This window comes from Acinonyx jubatus, chromosome A2 (genome assembly GCF_027475565.1).
Source record: "Acinonyx jubatus isolate Ajub_Pintada_27869175 chromosome A2, VMU_Ajub_asm_v1.0, whole genome shotgun sequence".
Taxonomy (NCBI): Eukaryota; Metazoa; Chordata; class Mammalia; order Carnivora; family Felidae; genus Acinonyx; species Acinonyx jubatus.
This window is the reverse complement of record NC_069383.1, coordinates 83,066,075-83,083,321: the sequence shown is the minus strand read 5'-3', so window position 1 is coordinate 83,083,321 and position 17,247 is coordinate 83,066,075. Positions and strand designations below refer to the sequence as shown.

At 35.6% G+C, this 17,247-nt stretch overlaps 1 protein-coding gene across 2 annotated transcripts in view; it reads right to left on the bottom strand.

Moving 5' to 3' along the window:
* The window catches only part of GNAT3 (G protein subunit alpha transducin 3), a 303,431-nt gene that overhangs the window by 14,507 nt on the left and 271,677 nt on the right, over positions 1-17,247 (bottom strand). For both annotated transcript variants that reach the window (XM_053218546.1, XM_015080669.3), the window contains 2 exons: positions 10,317-10,474; positions 5,049-5,177 (listed from right to left, as the gene is read on the bottom strand). In XM_053218546.1, the coding sequence (XP_053074521.1) occupies positions 5,049-5,177; positions 10,317-10,474 (287 nt within the window). The remainder of the gene's footprint in view (positions 1-5,048; positions 5,178-10,316; positions 10,475-17,247) is intronic.

The window sequence follows — 17,247 nt, the reverse complement described above, 5'->3', positions numbered from 1 at the left end:
ACAAAGTCATTAAAATATATCACTAGAATAAATTAGACATGTTACATAGCTTATTGTCTTGATAATACTAACCATGAACATACTTGAAACAAATATATAGCTATACATGAGTGATTGCTCTGTGAGATCTAATAGAGAAGGACAAAGCTAATTTGAGATCTAGCAGCTGAGTAGACAATCAGACTCACTCCTAAACTGACTTATGCCCCCACAGAAATAAACAGAGTGCACATGATCAATTTGAAATTTAAGAAAATTATAATTTATTTCATAGATCCACTCAAACATTGTTGAGAATAGTTATGTTGAATTTATAAAACCTAAAACTCTATGTTGTAATAATTGCTGACCTCTCTTCCTCGACTTCCATATAGTTTTATGTCCTCTTAATTCTATTGTTTAATTGTGGAACAATTAGGGAGAAAGTGGCTTCTCTATCATTGTTGGATAAATCATTATAAATCTGTAAGTTCTTCGTCCCGAGGGATTATTTTATAACAATAAAAGAGCTCACACTTGTGTTTTCCATTTACATAGTACTTTAACATTTGTAAAGATAATTTATTTTACATTTGACTGTTGGAATTCTGGTTTGATAAGAACTCTAAGGTAATTTCCATTAAATTAGGTGATACAGGAAGATGATACAGTATCTTAACAGACAGAATTTTTCATTTTGATGTTCCTGTTTAAAATTCTAGAGTTCTCTAGTTTAGTATGCAAATTAAATCTTTAGTTTTAAATAGTCACAGGATGATTTATGCTATGTGAATTCAAATCAATGCTAATGCAATATATTTTAATACCTGGGCACTTACTGAAATGAAGTTGGAAGGTATCTTATTTTTAGACTTTCTATTTTGAAACACTACCAAATTTTATACTATAAAAGTCTGTGTACTTTTAGATAATCCTATTCAGCACTTCAAAAAAAACCAAGTGATTTAACTGTGGAAATTATTAAGGGATTAATATATCTCAGTTGCGGTGACTAAGCTTAAAAACGTAATTAAATGATTTTAAATAGTTCCTTAAGAAAAAAGTATAGTTGCCTTTTTTATATTTTGTAGTAAAATTTAAATACTTTCAAAACTTCATTGTTTAAATACTTGTTTTTAAAGAAATTCCCTGCATTTGAGTTATTATCCTTCTCCATTTCCTAACAGAAGATGCCTTTAATAATACACCCTCTTCAGGAAGAAGAAAAACAAAACATTAAAACAAAAGAGCTGCAAACCTGTTTGAATGAATGCAAAGAGGTTGTATTTGTGTGGTATAGAAACTGTTATGTCAAAAGAAATCCTAACTTGGTTCCAAAATCCAATTCACAAACAACTTCCATTTCAGCATTGATGCTGTCATAGAGAATTAGCAAGTCCTTTTCTTATTCCTTCATAAGCGCCGACAATATATGAAAGCAGCATAGGCAATCACCTGTCTATATGACTTATGACAATGCCTCACAAAACACAGAACTACAAAAGAATGGGAAAATGGTACACCAATAGGGGTTTAAAGGTATACTCTGAAGAGGTCTATTATGAGGTTAATATATCTTTAAAATAATGTTTTATTTATTAATTGCTTTTTTTAATTTTTAGAGAGATAGGGAGCATGAGCAGGGGAGAGCGGCAGGGGGAGAGAGAGAACCTTAAGCAGGCTCCACACTCAGCACAGAGCCTGACACAGCGCTTGATCCCACGACCATGGGATCATGACCTGATCAAGACTAGTGTGCTCAACTGACTGAGCCAGCCAGGTACCCCTAAAATCACTTTTTAAAATATTAATGCAAATGCTGTATTCTATTCAGGATATAATTTTTTAAAATTCTATGAGTATTATTTGGTACTGAGTGAAATAGATGTTCCAAATAATGGACATGACTTTCTGAGGTTTATGTGTTCATTGGCAATCGTCATGTCCCTGGTTTCAGAAGCACAGATGTGCAAAGGTACTGAGCCTTGCCAACTCAGAGATATCTCACAAACAGGCGGTCATTTTTTTCTCCCTTCCCTCTTCTCTCTGAAGGGAGTTATGAATGACCAAAAACATTTGAAGAAGCACTTACTCTACAGAAAAAAAGAATGGTTTCTTTCTTTTTCTAATTTGTTTTTTAACATTTATTTATTTTTGAGGGAGAGAGAGAGTGAGTGAGTGGGATTGGGGCAGAGAGAGAGGGAGACACAGAATCCGAAGCAGGCTCCAGCTTCCAAGCTGTCAGCACAGAACCTGACGTGGGGCTCGAACTCGTGAAATCATGACCTGAGCCAAAGTCGGATGCTTAACCGACTGAGCCACCCAGGTGCCCCTAAAAAAGAATGGTTTCTGTCCCAATTTACCTAACAGCCCACAATGACATGCAGTGCAAGAAGTGTGGTTTTTGAAGTTAGAAAGATGTATGTTCTAATCACATTTCTAACACTTCTATGTATGATATTGAGGAAATCTTTCACCTCATTTTAGCTTTAATTTTTTTCTTTATCCAAAATAAGTACAGCAATACTCAGGTCAACATGTTATAGTGAGCATGTAAAAATAGGGTATATATAGTGCTTGGCATCACACATTTATTAATCTAGCAAGAACTGACAGTACGCCTACTCTGTGCTGGCCACTGTGATAATCACAGGAGACGGCACTGTAAACAGACATGACCCTGGCCTCCAGGAGCTCAGAGCATAGGAGACAGAAACAGAAACAAAGGAGGAAACAAATAAAGAAACAAGGAAACTTCACACATTAGTAAGTTTTTGTTTTTGTTTTTGTTTTTTAAGTAGCAAAATAGTCTGATATTTCAGTGTTGTAAAGGCATTGGCTCCCACTGGTATGGCTAGTGAGAGCTGTTTACATTTCTTCCCAGTGCCGCATTCAGTGACCTCACTTTGCTAGGTTGCAATTAACCATTGTTAGGGTATTTATAGCAAGGGAATCCTCAAGAGCCATGCATCAGGCTTTCCCTCTCCCTGTGTCCCAGAGAGCCTATTGATATGTTTACCAGTACACTACTGGGTGTAGTAGTGACAGGGATGTGAGGCGATGGGTAACAGAATGAATAAGTCTCCATGAGGCGATAGTATCTGATTTGGGAACCTAATGATAAGAAGGAGCCAGTCCTTCTCATCCAGGGTCAGAGCATTTTAAGCAAAGAGAACAGCAAGGTCCTAAGGTTTGGAATGTTCAAAGAACAGATATATATAGATATATAGATATAGATATATAGATATAGATATAGATATAGATATAGATATAGATATAGATATAGATATAGATATAGATATATGCCATATATCTATATCTATATATATGGCAGATAATTTTTCAAAGTGACTATATATATGCCATATATCTATATCTATATATATGGCAGATAATTTGTCAAAGTGACTATTTCTGAGAAGATACTAAGTTGGTGTTGCAGAGAATGACTGAGTTATAAGCTTCTAGGTATTCATTATGTGATACTAATTTTCATAACTGGTTTATGGGCCAAGCGACCTAAAATCCAGAAAATTCCATTAGCTTGTGTAATGCTTTGACAGGGTTAGGAGAGGCAGAGGGTCCAAGCAATTGGACTTGGACTCCCATGGGAAAACCTTAGAAACTGGATCAAAAACCAGAAGCCTGGAGAACGTAGTTGCCAAAGAGGAACAGCGATGACAGTACCGAAAACAAACTGCTTACGTTTGCCAAGAGTGGATGTGGATCCAAATTTTTGTGTCCCCTTTATCCTAGTTTGATCTTTGGGTCATCTTTCAGAAAAGTAACTATTGGTGGACCTGAGATTTGGGTGTAAATTTTGAAGGGCTTTATTTGATATTAACTTGAAAATATCCTGGCCATCTCTGTAATATCTATTCTAATTAGATACTACGTCTCACCACTTCTAATACTAAAAAAATTTTAAAGCTTTTATCCCACGGAAGTGAATTTTGCCTCACAAATGGATACAGATAATTCATGTCACTTTCGTTCAGTTTTTCTACTTTTTAAAAGTATTCCCATTTTGTGTACATGAATGGGTTTACTAATTGTATTTTTATTAATTTTTCATTATTTAGTGGTACATCTGGAACCTGGTTTTAATGTTTAATAGTCCATCTCATCAACAATCCATAGGGAGAGGCAGTTAAATATGATGATGTTTTATAGCACTATGGTTTGGATTTCCAATTCTTAGTTCAAAAAATGAGTGGTTTTGGGGTGCCTGGGTGGCTCAGTTGGTTAAATAAGTATCTGACTTTGGCTCAGGTCATGATCTCATGATTTGTGGGTTCGAGCCTGCGTCAGACTCTGTGCTCATAGCTCAGAGTCTGGAGCCTGCTTTGGATTCTGTGTCTTCCTCTCTTGCTGCCCCTCTCCTGGTTGTGCTCTGTCTCTCTCTCAAAAATAAACAAACATTAAAAACATTTTTTAAGAAACTGAATGATTTTGCACTAGCATTTCTAGAAAGGTCTTGATAATGTGACAGCAATAAAAATACTGGACTCATTTTCATACCCAAACCATGCTTATAAAATAGGCCTTGTTATTTCAGTAAATGGCATCACATTCAAATAGTTCTCCTCTCAATTATTTGCATCATTTTAAATTAAGGAAATGAATTAATAAGAGTATTTCAGGCAAATGAGAGAGTAGGAAGGCAAAGGAAATAGTATCCGTGGCACCTGTTACTTAAATTTAATTTAAATACATTTTCTTTTCTTTTTTTTAAGTAGGATATCAGTTTCAAGTAAGAGGAAAATAAAATCTAGCTACCACCTGGTCAATACAGAGGCGTTTTTCTTGGAGGAAGTATTGGGACTTAGGGTGGGGGTTAGGGTGTAGGGCTATAGGAAGGCAATAAGGGAAAGTAGCACTGACAGTGAGCTAGGAAGGCCTAGAAAGTATGCCTAAGGTTCACTGGGCTTGAATATGGGTTAGACCTTTCTCTGTAAAAAAAAATATATATATATATATATATTCATATATATATGAAAAATAAAAAATACATATATATATACATATTGAATATTTCAGTTGATGATTAGAAAAGACATTGTTCATACCTGAAATGCAAATCTTTGAAGGAGAACTGAGTTTCAATGATTCCAGTTGTTTTCACTCGAGAATGTAGAACATCTTGCTCATTTGGGACATATCCAGGAGCTGTGATTCTATCTACATCATTAAGGTAGCTAATACAACAACAAAAAATAGCATATATTTTTAAAATTTGCATTTGAAGATACCAGGATTCAGTACAAATGAATTTTTACTTCAGGGTCCATTAAAATTATTAAACTCCAGACTGGTTCTCTCTAACCCTGCTCATCAGAGCTTGGTGGACGGATGCTGCAGAATACTAAGTGTGGCACACACATGACCAATGGAGGCCTCTTGTAAAGACATCTAGGTCTGGGTGCCTGGGTGGCTCAGTTGGTTAAGCATCTGAGTTTTGATTTCAGCTCTGGTCATGATCCTGGGGTCATGGGATTGAGCCTGACCTGGAGACCCGTGTCAGGCTCCTTGCTAAGTCATGGAGCCTTCTTAAGATCCTTTTTCTCTTTCCCTCTACCCCTCTCCCCTGCTTGTGTACCCTCTCTCTCTAAAAAAAAGAACAAAAAAAAAAAAAAACAAAAAAAAACTAGATCAATACTACCTTAGCCTGCATTTTATGAGGTGTATGTAACAGAATTGATGTTATATAGATATATTTCAGAGAAAATTTCTGTTTCCAGGTTTTGATCATCCCCTAAAACGTCCTATCTTGTAATGGTAGTCACTAGATTATCTTCAAAATGCTGTAATTTGAATTTAGGCATTTTGAATTTTAAGGGAGTTATTGGTTTTCATAACTTGAAGTTTGTCCTGTTGTTCTCCATGGATTGTCTAGCTTAGGACTCTGGACCATTTGTATGAAGTGCCATGATTATATACAGTTAGCACAATAAAAGAAAATATTTTGATTTTCTTGCTGGTTCACGATGGAACTAACTTATTTCATTGCTGAGCCATTCAGGGGACAGAAGGCTGAACTTAGACATTGCACCCACTCCTACCTCTCTTCTCTTCCACCAACGTGTCAGTATCCTTACCTCTTTCCTGGACCACATATTTAAAAACCCTACTGTTAGCAAGCTGAGTACTGCCCTGGTTTTGCCCACAGGATCTAGAGGTGCTGAGAAGCAGAAATAGATCTGAGTAAGCCATGTGCTCCGCTAGAGTCTGTTAGATTAGAGGAAAGAAGCTGTTCTTTGCCTCCTTCTTGAAATCAGATCATGTCTTTAAACTAAAACAAAGTATCCCATTGCTTTAAAAACAGTTGAAAACCACAATTCTAGACTTTGAATATAAGGCTTTAGTAGTTTAGCAATATGGCTATTTCTGTGAAAATGTTTAATAGTGACAATAAAAGCTTGGTAAGGTTTTTATGGCAAAATTGGTCATTATATTAAAACTAAGTTTACATGTATAGCTAAATAGGAAGATTATGATGGGCATACATCTATCCAGAAAGAATTTGAGAGGTAGAATCCAGCTAAATATTAGTTATCATTCAAAAGTTGAATTTTTCAAGGTCTAAGTTGAAGAGTTGTTATGCATTAGCACCTCACATCATGCCTTGAAAAGCAAAACTATTTTATCCTTTTTAAAAAAATAAATTCAACAGCAATATGGGTAATATATTCTCGGAGGATCTTTCTGCTTTTGAGCTGAAACAAATTGAGTGAACGCCTCAAAGGGATTTTGGCTAAATGACAAATAGGTGATCATAGTTCAGAAACACATTTATATATGATAGGAAAATTTATTACTGTGCTTTATTCTAATAAAGCTTAATTTTTCTTAAAAGCAAGGGACAAATCAAGAAACAGATATATCAGCAGAAAATATTGGAAGCTTTTTCCAGTTTATCTATTTTCTGTTTTGTGAAGCAAGACCCTTTGTGAATTCTCTGTTGACTAAGTCTGCACATACGGCTGGTCAGTTGATTCATGCAAGAACAAAAAAAACATACCTGTCAACATAGAGATTCAATTCATTTTAATGATAGCTAAATGAATACTTTGGTAAAGACACTTTTAATGTACTTTCATTTGCATGTGTAAATGATTTCAAGCAAAGCAGAAGCATTAGCAGAGTGACAAATTTGCATTTAAGAGGCCTGCTTTTAATGAATATAAGATTTGAATGCTCAGGCCTGTGGTCTAGAACTGAAACCAGAGGCCCTAAATACATATAGCTCAAATCAGTTAAAAAAAAAAATACCTGATACTTTTTCTAATCATGTAAAAATAATTTTTTTTTCTGGTAAAGTCTTTGTTAAATATTAAAGCTTCTGGGATTTAAACAGCACACTAGATGGCCTCAATCAGTAAGCCATGAAGTATTAATAAAACTCTTTCCCCTCTTTGTCACTGTCATGTCCTTTTTCCTTCAGCTTCCTAGTAGTACAGGTGCGAGCAGGGAGGTGTTATGTTGCCAACAACATTCCCTTCCCTACTCTGATTAAGATTCACTACTTTGTTAGCCTAAACTTGAAGGGGCTCTAGGTTTGAGAAAATATAAGTATCCTATTTTGACCAAAACAAAACAAAACAAAAAAGGAACAATGGGGAAAAGGGTGAGAGGGGGAAAGGGAGAAGAGGAAGAGAAAGGAAAAGGGAAGGGAGAGAAGGAAAGAGGCCATTGCTCTATAAAATATGTATGAAATAGACATGAGGGTGGGACTGATCTAATATGATATTTAGTTTCAAAATGTGAATGCAATTCAGTATTTGAAAAAACTCTGTTAATTTTTGGAAGAAAGCAATGGCCATTCAACTATTTTTCTTAATAAGTGTTTTCTTTAATCTTCCTTTTAAGGACCTCTGAGGGCAGGGAGTATCAACAATTTAAATTTTGGGTGGTTTCCTTAATGAAAATTTTCTGAAACAGAGGTTGGGAGTGAAGGTGGAGAGGTGTTTTACTACTCTCTAAATCAATCAGGGTATTTAAAACCATTATTATATGGGCAACATTCACAAAATAGGTGCAAGTAGATACTGTGTAATGATGTTTAACTTGAACAGATAAATGCTTTTAATATGAATCTATAACATGATAGTTCTGTAAAATATTTATTTTGTGTGTCAAAACAAAAAATCTGAAACTAAAGGCTAGAAGGTCTAGAAAATACACTACAGGGACATTTCATCTTCCCATTTTGACAATACAATATGTAATTTTTTCTGCTATTAAAGAGTAAAGTATTTGGTAAACATAATGATTAATATAATTGCAAATACACTTCTTACAATATTTGAATGGAAAAGTCATGCTTAATTGATAATGTATATCCAAAACCAAATATACTAATTACAGCTATTGAAGGGGTTCAGGACAACACCCCAGTTCCCCAGAATGTGTCACTTTGGTATGTGGATTATTTTGAGCTGAAGGCACTTGAGACCCTGCAGGCTGAAGAGAAATCTTGCCCCTCCTTTAACTGTATAGAAGAATCAAAATTGGGGGTCTTTCCCAGAATAAGTGTTATTAGGAGAGAGAAATTTTATGAGTGACCCATCTGTATGGCAGGGCAAACCTCTAATTACCAAACATCTGCTGTTATCCCCCTTTGAAGTTGATTCCTTCCCTCTGAAATCCCAGGCCCCACCCTCTTCTCCTTAGTTCAGGATGACATATAGACCTCATTTTGCCTGTCTTTGGAATTTCCATGTCTATGTGGGTTCCCTGTATGTATACCAATTACATTTCATTTTTTCCTGTTAATCTGTCTTGTGTCAATTTGATTCGGAGTTCAGCTAGAGGGACCTTTGAGGGGATAGGAATTCTTGCCCCCCAACACTATCTCTCCTTCCTTTTCTAGTGTTTTGTTAAGCAAAATTTTATGAGAATATTCCACAATTAAATATCTTATTGTGACTACCCTTATCAATGATTCATAAAGAAAAGTAGAGTTTTCTATACTGCACAGAGTTGTCTTAGTATTAAAATATGGCTAAGCACTGGAACACATAAAACAATTAAATGAGTTTAATAATCACATGATGATATTCCTTCTCTACTTCATCAAAGAGATGAGAGCAAGACTTTCCTCCAAGGGCTTTGGAATTTAAAATGAACATGAGTGACTAATCACAGAAGACTGTTGTTGTTAGCTTTTCCTAAAATTTATATAGTTTGTTTTCTCTCTATAATCCTTCTGACCACCACGATTAGAAAGCTGAAGTATCATGCAAGTTTCATTGTTCTATCCTCAAATAATCTTTCATTTGCTTCACTTTTACATCACCTTTTAAGTAGTACTAACATTTTCTGTTGTGAGTTCATCAAAAGAACTGTATTTATGCCGTTTTATATATGAGTATGCATGGACAGATACATACAATAAGTAATTATATTTGCATACATGTACACACATGCGTGCAGGCTTATAACCAGAGTATAGGTTAAGAACTACTTACTAAAATAGAAATTTAAAATAATTTTGATAATGAAATTACAAATGGTATCATAACCTCCTAATTTTATGGTGGCTGATAATTGCCTACTGGATGATATTAGCTGTGAAAATTATATAATCTTTCTTGAGACTCAAACAGTATCCCACAAAATACAAATGTTTTGAAAATCATTACTTTCTTCTAGAATTCTGTATCATGTTCATCAAACCAATTGAGTCAAAGAATGTGTCATCAATAAAATTATTTTAGAAGAATATTTAAGTAATACGATGAGAGATGAATGAATAGCCCAAAACATCAGTGTGTATGCCACCAATCTGCGTTTACATTGAGAACAGTGCACACAGATGAATCCTTTTCATTGGGGAGAAAATATTTGCAAAATGTGGGTATTTTCAGGCAAATACTTTCAAAATTATTTTAAATGCTCCTTTGCTTATAGTTTTACATTTCATGATGTCACCTTGATCTATATTTCTCTTCAACTTCTTTTTATTTTAGTGTAACAAAATGTAAAGCTATTTACTTTCCTCATTTGTGATGACAAATGTAGAGTCTGAAGAATTGTAGTTTATTTATTTATTTAAATAATTTTTAAAAAATGTTTAGCATTTATTTATTTTTGAGAGAGACAGTGTGAGCAGGGAAGGGGCAGAGAGAGAGAGGGAGACACACAATCTGAAGCGGGCTCCAGGATCTGAGCTGTCAGCACAGAGCCCAACATGGGGTTCGAACTCACGACTGTGAGATCATGACCTGAGCTGAAGTCATCCACTTAACTGACTGAGCCACCCAGGTGCCCCTGAAGAATTGTAATTCTTAACTTAAATGTTTCAACTATAATTCCTGTTAAATGCATTCACTTACTAAGCTGCTGAGTCATTGAGGTGATATTCAGATGCCCTTTCAAAGCAGGTCTGAAGTCCTGGGTCTCTCCAGAGTCTTTTTATCACCTCAGCCAGTTCAGGTGTCATGCCACCATCTTGCAGAGTGTTCGCCATCACACAAAGTTGTCGTTGGTCTTCCTATAGCAATGTTTTTAAAAGAATGATAAAAATGTGTTGTTATTTGGAATCACATATCCTTTTAATAGGGCATTTCAATTTTATTCTTATTGGTTCTTTAAATGTCTATTTTTGAGGGAGAGCACAAGCAGGTGAGGAGCAGAGAGAGAGGGGGCATAGAGGATCCAAAGCAGGCTCAGTGGCGACAGCAGCAAGCCCGATGTGGGACTTGAACTCACCAACCGTGAGATCACAACCTAAGCTGAAGTTGGATGCTTAATCAACGGAGCCACCCAGGCACCCTAAATTTTATTATTTTCATCTTATTCCTTTAAGTAATAATTCTGTTAATGCAATCTTAAATTTCCGTATTTTTAAAAGTGTTTATTTATTTTGAGAGAGAGAGTACACATAAGTGGGGGCGGTGCAGAGAGAGAGAATCCCAAGCAGGCTCTGCACTGTCAATTCAGAGCCAGATGTGGGGCTCAGTCTCACAAACTGTGAGGTCATGATCTGAGCCAAATTCCAGAGTCAGATGCTTAACAGACTGAGCCATCCAGGCTCCCCTGAGTTTCCGTATAATGGCTGGGTGAAGAGTCCTCTATTGTAAAATCTATGTAACCTGATATGGTAAATTTAGGATATTTTAGGATATGTCATTACCTTCTGAATGTAATGTCAGATGGGATAATGTAAACTGATTGAGTTTTCAGAGTCAAAATGCAAGGATAAAAGGGTAACAATTCTGATATAATCTGGCACTTCTCATTTTGATCATTGCCATGTATTTTCCAGGAAATAAAAATACCATGAAGGAATTAGAGATAACGTGGAAAATAAAACTCAGTATAATTTACCAACAAGTATTGTTTGCAATCATATAAATAAAGCCGCGATAAGTATTTTGATATACACATGGTTTTTGGACATCTGTACAGGTGTTGTTTGCATTACTTTGAGGCGAATCAATAGGATAGAGGTGAAGATTTCATTAAGAAAATAGAAGAGAAGGGGAAAAAAAAGAAAAGGAAAATAGAAGAGAAGGGAAAGAAGAAAAGAAGAAAAAAAATGAAATAAAGGGGGAAAAAAAGCAGATATTGTGTTAGTCCTGATGGGATATTTGAAGGTGAGAAGGACAGAAGAAAATCAAACTTTATCAACTAAATAAAATAGTCAACAGTTTATCTAAACTAATAAAGCCATTTTATGACAAAAAAATTAAGGTTAAGAATTTAAGTTCCAAAGGAATTAAGTTATTGACCATGATACTGGACCAGGCAAATGAAGTCTGGGTTCAAATCCTTGTTGTCAGACTCCAAAGCTCATACTCTTTCTAGCACATGGTATTATAACAGGTTATAAGACAGCGCCTATAATATCTCACAAAATCCTCACAGCACTAGTCGCATAGACAGCATTTTTCTCCATTTTACAAATGAATCTAAAACTAGAAGTTTGATTTGCCAAACCAATAAGGACAATGAGCTTCAGAAGAAGAGTCAAACTCAAACTACTTTGTACAGTGTCAGGTGGCTACCAGTGAAGAATTATCAATGGGAACTTGCTGCTTTTCTGATACAAGTCAATTTATTATTTTAAAATAGTAAAAATGGCTTATTTCACCATTTTATTAAAAATCTGTTCTTTGTGGGGCGCCTGGGTGGCTCAGTCAATTAAGCGTCCGACTTCGGCTCAGGTCATGATCTCGCAGTTTGTGAGTTCAAGCCCTACATCGGGCTCTGTGCTGACAGCTCAGAGCCTGGAGCCTGCTTTGGAATCTCTGTCTCCTTCTCTCTGCCCTTCCTCTGCTCATGCTCTGTCTCTCTCTCAAATATAAATAAACATTAAAATTTTTTTTAAAAAATCTGTTCTTTGCCTTAAAAACTAAAGTTTTGTCTCTCCTTAAAGAGAGGTTCTGTTAAGACTAAAAATCTTACTACATCTTTCTTCATATTCAGATTTTACTGCTAATCCAAACAGGTTACATAGATGAGCATTAACCAAAAATTGTAAAATGGCCAAAATCTAAGGATTGAACCCATTTTCCTATATTGGCATAGCATAAAGTTTTAAATCCTTCTTCCCAATTAGTTAGATGTGAGAGAGCACTGCAAATCCAGCGAAATATGACCCAGCCAGTTTAGCTGGCATCATCCCATGTGCCTCCTTCACTATTAAGGTGTCATTCAGGACAAATGATGCAATGAAACAGCTGTTTGAACCAGTTTGTCCTTAAAGGGAAAAAAATGACATGCCTTATTAACATATCTTTACGAACCAAGCTAATTTCTAATATACTCTTTCAGTTAAAAATTTTTTCCAATTTCAACCTAAATACACTTTATTTGAATAGATAACCATCATGAAAATCGTCTCACCTTGAACATGTAAATGTCATAAAGTGTTCTTCGGCCACCATTTCAATCCTAGTACTTCCCTCGAGGGCAGGCCACCCTACCAGTTTGGTTTTGTCTTTCAAGACCTTTTATTTTTTTAGTTTATTGCTTGCATAGAAAAGGCAATGATGGTGATTTTCAAACAAGGCTGTGCATTATAAGCATGTGAGGCACTCTTTAAAAATACTGCTACAAGGAATTCAACCCAAAGAAATGAGGCAGGAACTCTGGGTGTCAGGTTCTACAAAGGTATTTTCAAAAATCTTCTGGGTGACTCAAATGAGCAGCCTGATTTGAGAATCCCTGGCAATACATAGTTTTCTTTAACCATAAATAATATGTTATTGGACATACTGTATTTTAATTCTGGAAGTTCTTCTGCAGTTATTAAAGGGCTGACATAGTAATTCAAAGAATCAAAATTCATATGGCTAAGGAATTGGACCCACCAATAACGTTTGAATTTTTTAAATATATATAGTATCAAAATTAACAAGTATTATGAAAAGTTGTCTTTTTTTTTGAACAGTTGTCTTCTACATAAGTGCCAAAGTGATGGAAAATTGAACTCCAACTTATTATCTTACTCCCATATTTTAAAACCTCCAGTATTTCCCAGCACACTCAAAACCCAAATCCCATGTCATGGCTCATAGTGTTTCACAAGTCTTGACCCATGTATTTTTTTTCAATTTTATTTCTCCTTCCCTCCCTCCCTCTCCCCCCCACCCCCGCTCTGTCTCTCAATCTCTTCCCTCCCCCACAATTTGTCTCTCTTTCCTCAAGATGCACCAGACTTCTTACTGTTTCTCAAACTCAACAGCCCCCCATTTGAGAGCATTTGAATGGCTGTTCCTCCATGTCTTCTGTGTTTCATTTAGGTTTCTTCCCAAATACCAGCCCCTCAAAAATGCCTTCCAGAGCCACCCTTTCTTCCGTTCTTTCCTTATTCTCTAGCCCTCTGCCCTCCTCCGTTTTCTTTCATAGCACTTGTTACTACTTACATACTGCATATTTCTTTATTTTGTATCTTTTATCTTAGACTATCACCACATGAAGGTGGTGATATTTTTTTCTGTTCATTTCTACATCCTTAAGACTTACACCAGAACCTAATGCATAGTATTTGTCCCAGAAATATTGTAGAACAAATGAATCAATAAAATGAAATGTGTTAATTAGCTCAGACCTCATGTTCTAAGGAAGCTTTAAAGGTTCTCCAATAATTTCTCACATTTTTCAAATAGCTCTGAAGAGGTTTGAGTGGCATCCTGAAGAAATTTTATTTCCTTGTGATATATTTGGAAAAGCTTGGGAACTGTGATGGCTCTGGAATGGCTCATTCTCTCAAGTTTGCATGGCTCTGGAACTATGTTGCAAAGAAAGAAAAATATATACTGTCTCTACAAGTTACCCAGAATTTCTTCGTAAATGTTAGGGACCTCAGGTGTTCCTAGAGTCTTGTGGAACTCATTCTAAACCCTTGAGTCATATTTCCAAAGATTGCAGAAAAAAATATATCAAGGAAAGAAGAGATATCACAACCTTATCATCTTGGGAATATATGTATATATATATATATATATATATATATATATATATATATATATATATATATGCATATATGTATTTTAAACTTAGTTGATCACAGAACTTTATCCTGGAAAATTCTGAGAAATCACTGTTCTTTGGTTCATATTATAGGGTTCACTTTGTAGGATACTATCTCACAGATGGTCACAATACCCAAATCATGAGATAAAGTACTAAAACATTCAACATTCATTTAATGTTTGTCTAGAGGATGTTCTAGATGCTCTAAAATGGAATATGATAATATTCAGAGAGAACAAGTAGAAATTTACTAAATGCCTGTATTATGTCCCCTTCTTGTTTCTTCAACTTTACCCTTTACAAGTTCTATATTTATGAAATTAGTCTGTCAAATATTAATATAAGTAAAAACGAGCCCTCTCTTAGATGCATTCCCCTTCAGCTTCAGATACTATTTCTCTTTATATTCCTCAGCTATAGTTGCTAAAATGTCTTTAAACTGTTCCCATATCTTCTTCTCATATCTCAACATACTTCATTGGATTCTGCATCCACAACTTTTCTAAAACCTGTCTCATGATACCCCCAGTGATCTTGGTATTATTAAATCCTGTAGGTTTTATTTTTTATTATTTTTTAAATGTTTGTTTAATTCTGAGAGGGACAGTGCATGAGTGGGGAAGGGGCAGAGAGAGAAGGAGACACTGAATCCAAAGCAGGCTCCAGGCTCTGAACTGTAAGCACAGAGCCTGTTGCAGGGCTTGCTTGAACTCACGAACCATAAGCTCATGACCTAAGCCGAAGTCTGACACTTAACCAACTGAGCCACCCAGGTGCCCCTGTAGGTTTTAAATATACTTCTTTTTGACCTCAAGACCTTTCAGCTTAGATAAGTACCCTTTGGAATATTGAATTCTGTGACTCCATATAACTTGGTTTTCCTCTTACTATCCAGCCATCTCCTCCAACTTTCTTATTCCTCTCAAATGACCAGAAAATGTTAGTTTTTCAACACGGGCATCTAAGTCACTACTCTTCTTTACACCCTTATCTTCTCAGTCGAAGCATTTGAACTTTTCCATCCCACCCATTTCCTTAATATAAATTATACACCGTAGTATAATGCCAATGATACTGAGATTTAGATCTCTCATCAAATTATGTCCTTTGAACTTGAAATGCACATTTCAACCACTTACACATGTGGACATGTTACAGAACTTATAAACTCAACACTTCTTAAAAGAAACTTTATTATTATTATTAATTTATTATTCCCCATCCCCACTGGTGATAGTACTTCCTTTCTTGGTAATTCTTTCCACAAATGAGGATTTAGCTCCCCATTGAGCTGTACTACCCTTTTGCAATAGCTGATGCTTTGCAATTACTTGTTCAGCATCAGTCTTCCCTCTCTTTAGGGCAAATACTATTTCCATTTCATTTACTGCTGATTCCTCAGTATATTCCCAGTGTCCAGTCCAATGTCTGCTGTATAAATAAAGTTTAATGAAATACAATTTTTTTCAAATGATGTTGGATGTGTAGACTTCAATACATAAATTTTAATGAGCTTATATTCAAAGTGATTATCAGAGAGTAAATACTCAATATTTACTAGGATCTTACAATATTTGGGGGGGGTTGTTTATTTATTTTGAGAGAGAATGAGAAACAAGGGGAGGAGGGGGCAACAAGCAGGGGAGGGACAACCCCAGCAGGCTCCCCACAGTCAGTACAGAGCTTGATGTGGGGCTTGACCTCACGAACTGTGAGATCATGACCTGAGCTGAAATCAAGAGCCAGACACTTCACTGACTGAGCCACACAGTTGCCCCACAAGATTTTGTTTTTAAGTGGATTTCCTGTATTTCTGTTTCCTTCTGTAATAGTCTTTGAAACTCAGTGAAAAAAACACTAACATTTCATGGATGAAGAAACCAAAATGTACAAAGATTAAGTAACTTGTCCAAATTTACAGAGCTATAATCAATAAAGCTCATGGAGACTTTTTTTAGGGTTCCTTCTCTCTCCGAATGGTAATCTGCATGATGTATGAATGATAATATAAAAATATAGAAATTATATAAATATACAGTTAAATTGAAAGCCATAGGACAACAGAACTCTGAAAGCCACACATAGGTGAGATGCTTAGCAATTAATCTGTTAAAAAGTTTAAGGCAGGTATAGAGTATATTGATCTTAAAATCAAATACTGTAGAATTGTCACCAAAACGACTGCAGTTTTCAACAACTGAAATCAAAATTTGAGTTATGTAGTATCTGCCAGCTGTGATGTTTGACACTTGAGGACAAAGGTCCTCCCGAGAAGTCATGTCGGTTGTTCAGTGCTGCATAAATCACTCTGTGTTTACCATTTAATGTATGCTTTGAATAAATTACATTCTTTTTAATTCTCAGCCTACTGGCAGCAATCTACAAAGTCTATTATTTTTACTCCACAGGCATGCAAGGTCATTAAGACTCTAACCAGTTGCAGATTAGCAATCACTTCTGACCATTAACAGTATTTTTGCAAAAATCCTTGCATAGGCAAAAGCACTCTAATGGAAGCCAGAAGAAGTGGGTTTTGCCCCCAAACGCTAGCTATACAATGCTGGCCACATTGCTCATCCTCTTTGACCCTGATTTTTCACATCTTTAAATATGAGACTTATATCAGGTTGCTTCTGAAGGGCTAATTTAAAGTCTCAGATTCTTAGGAACAGCCAGCGTCAGAGCTGTAACCAAACTACCCTTACATAAAAAAAAAAAAAAAAAAAAAAGGATCATCAACTCATGGAATGGTAAAGAATGCAAAGATATTGGAGTTGAGTTCCT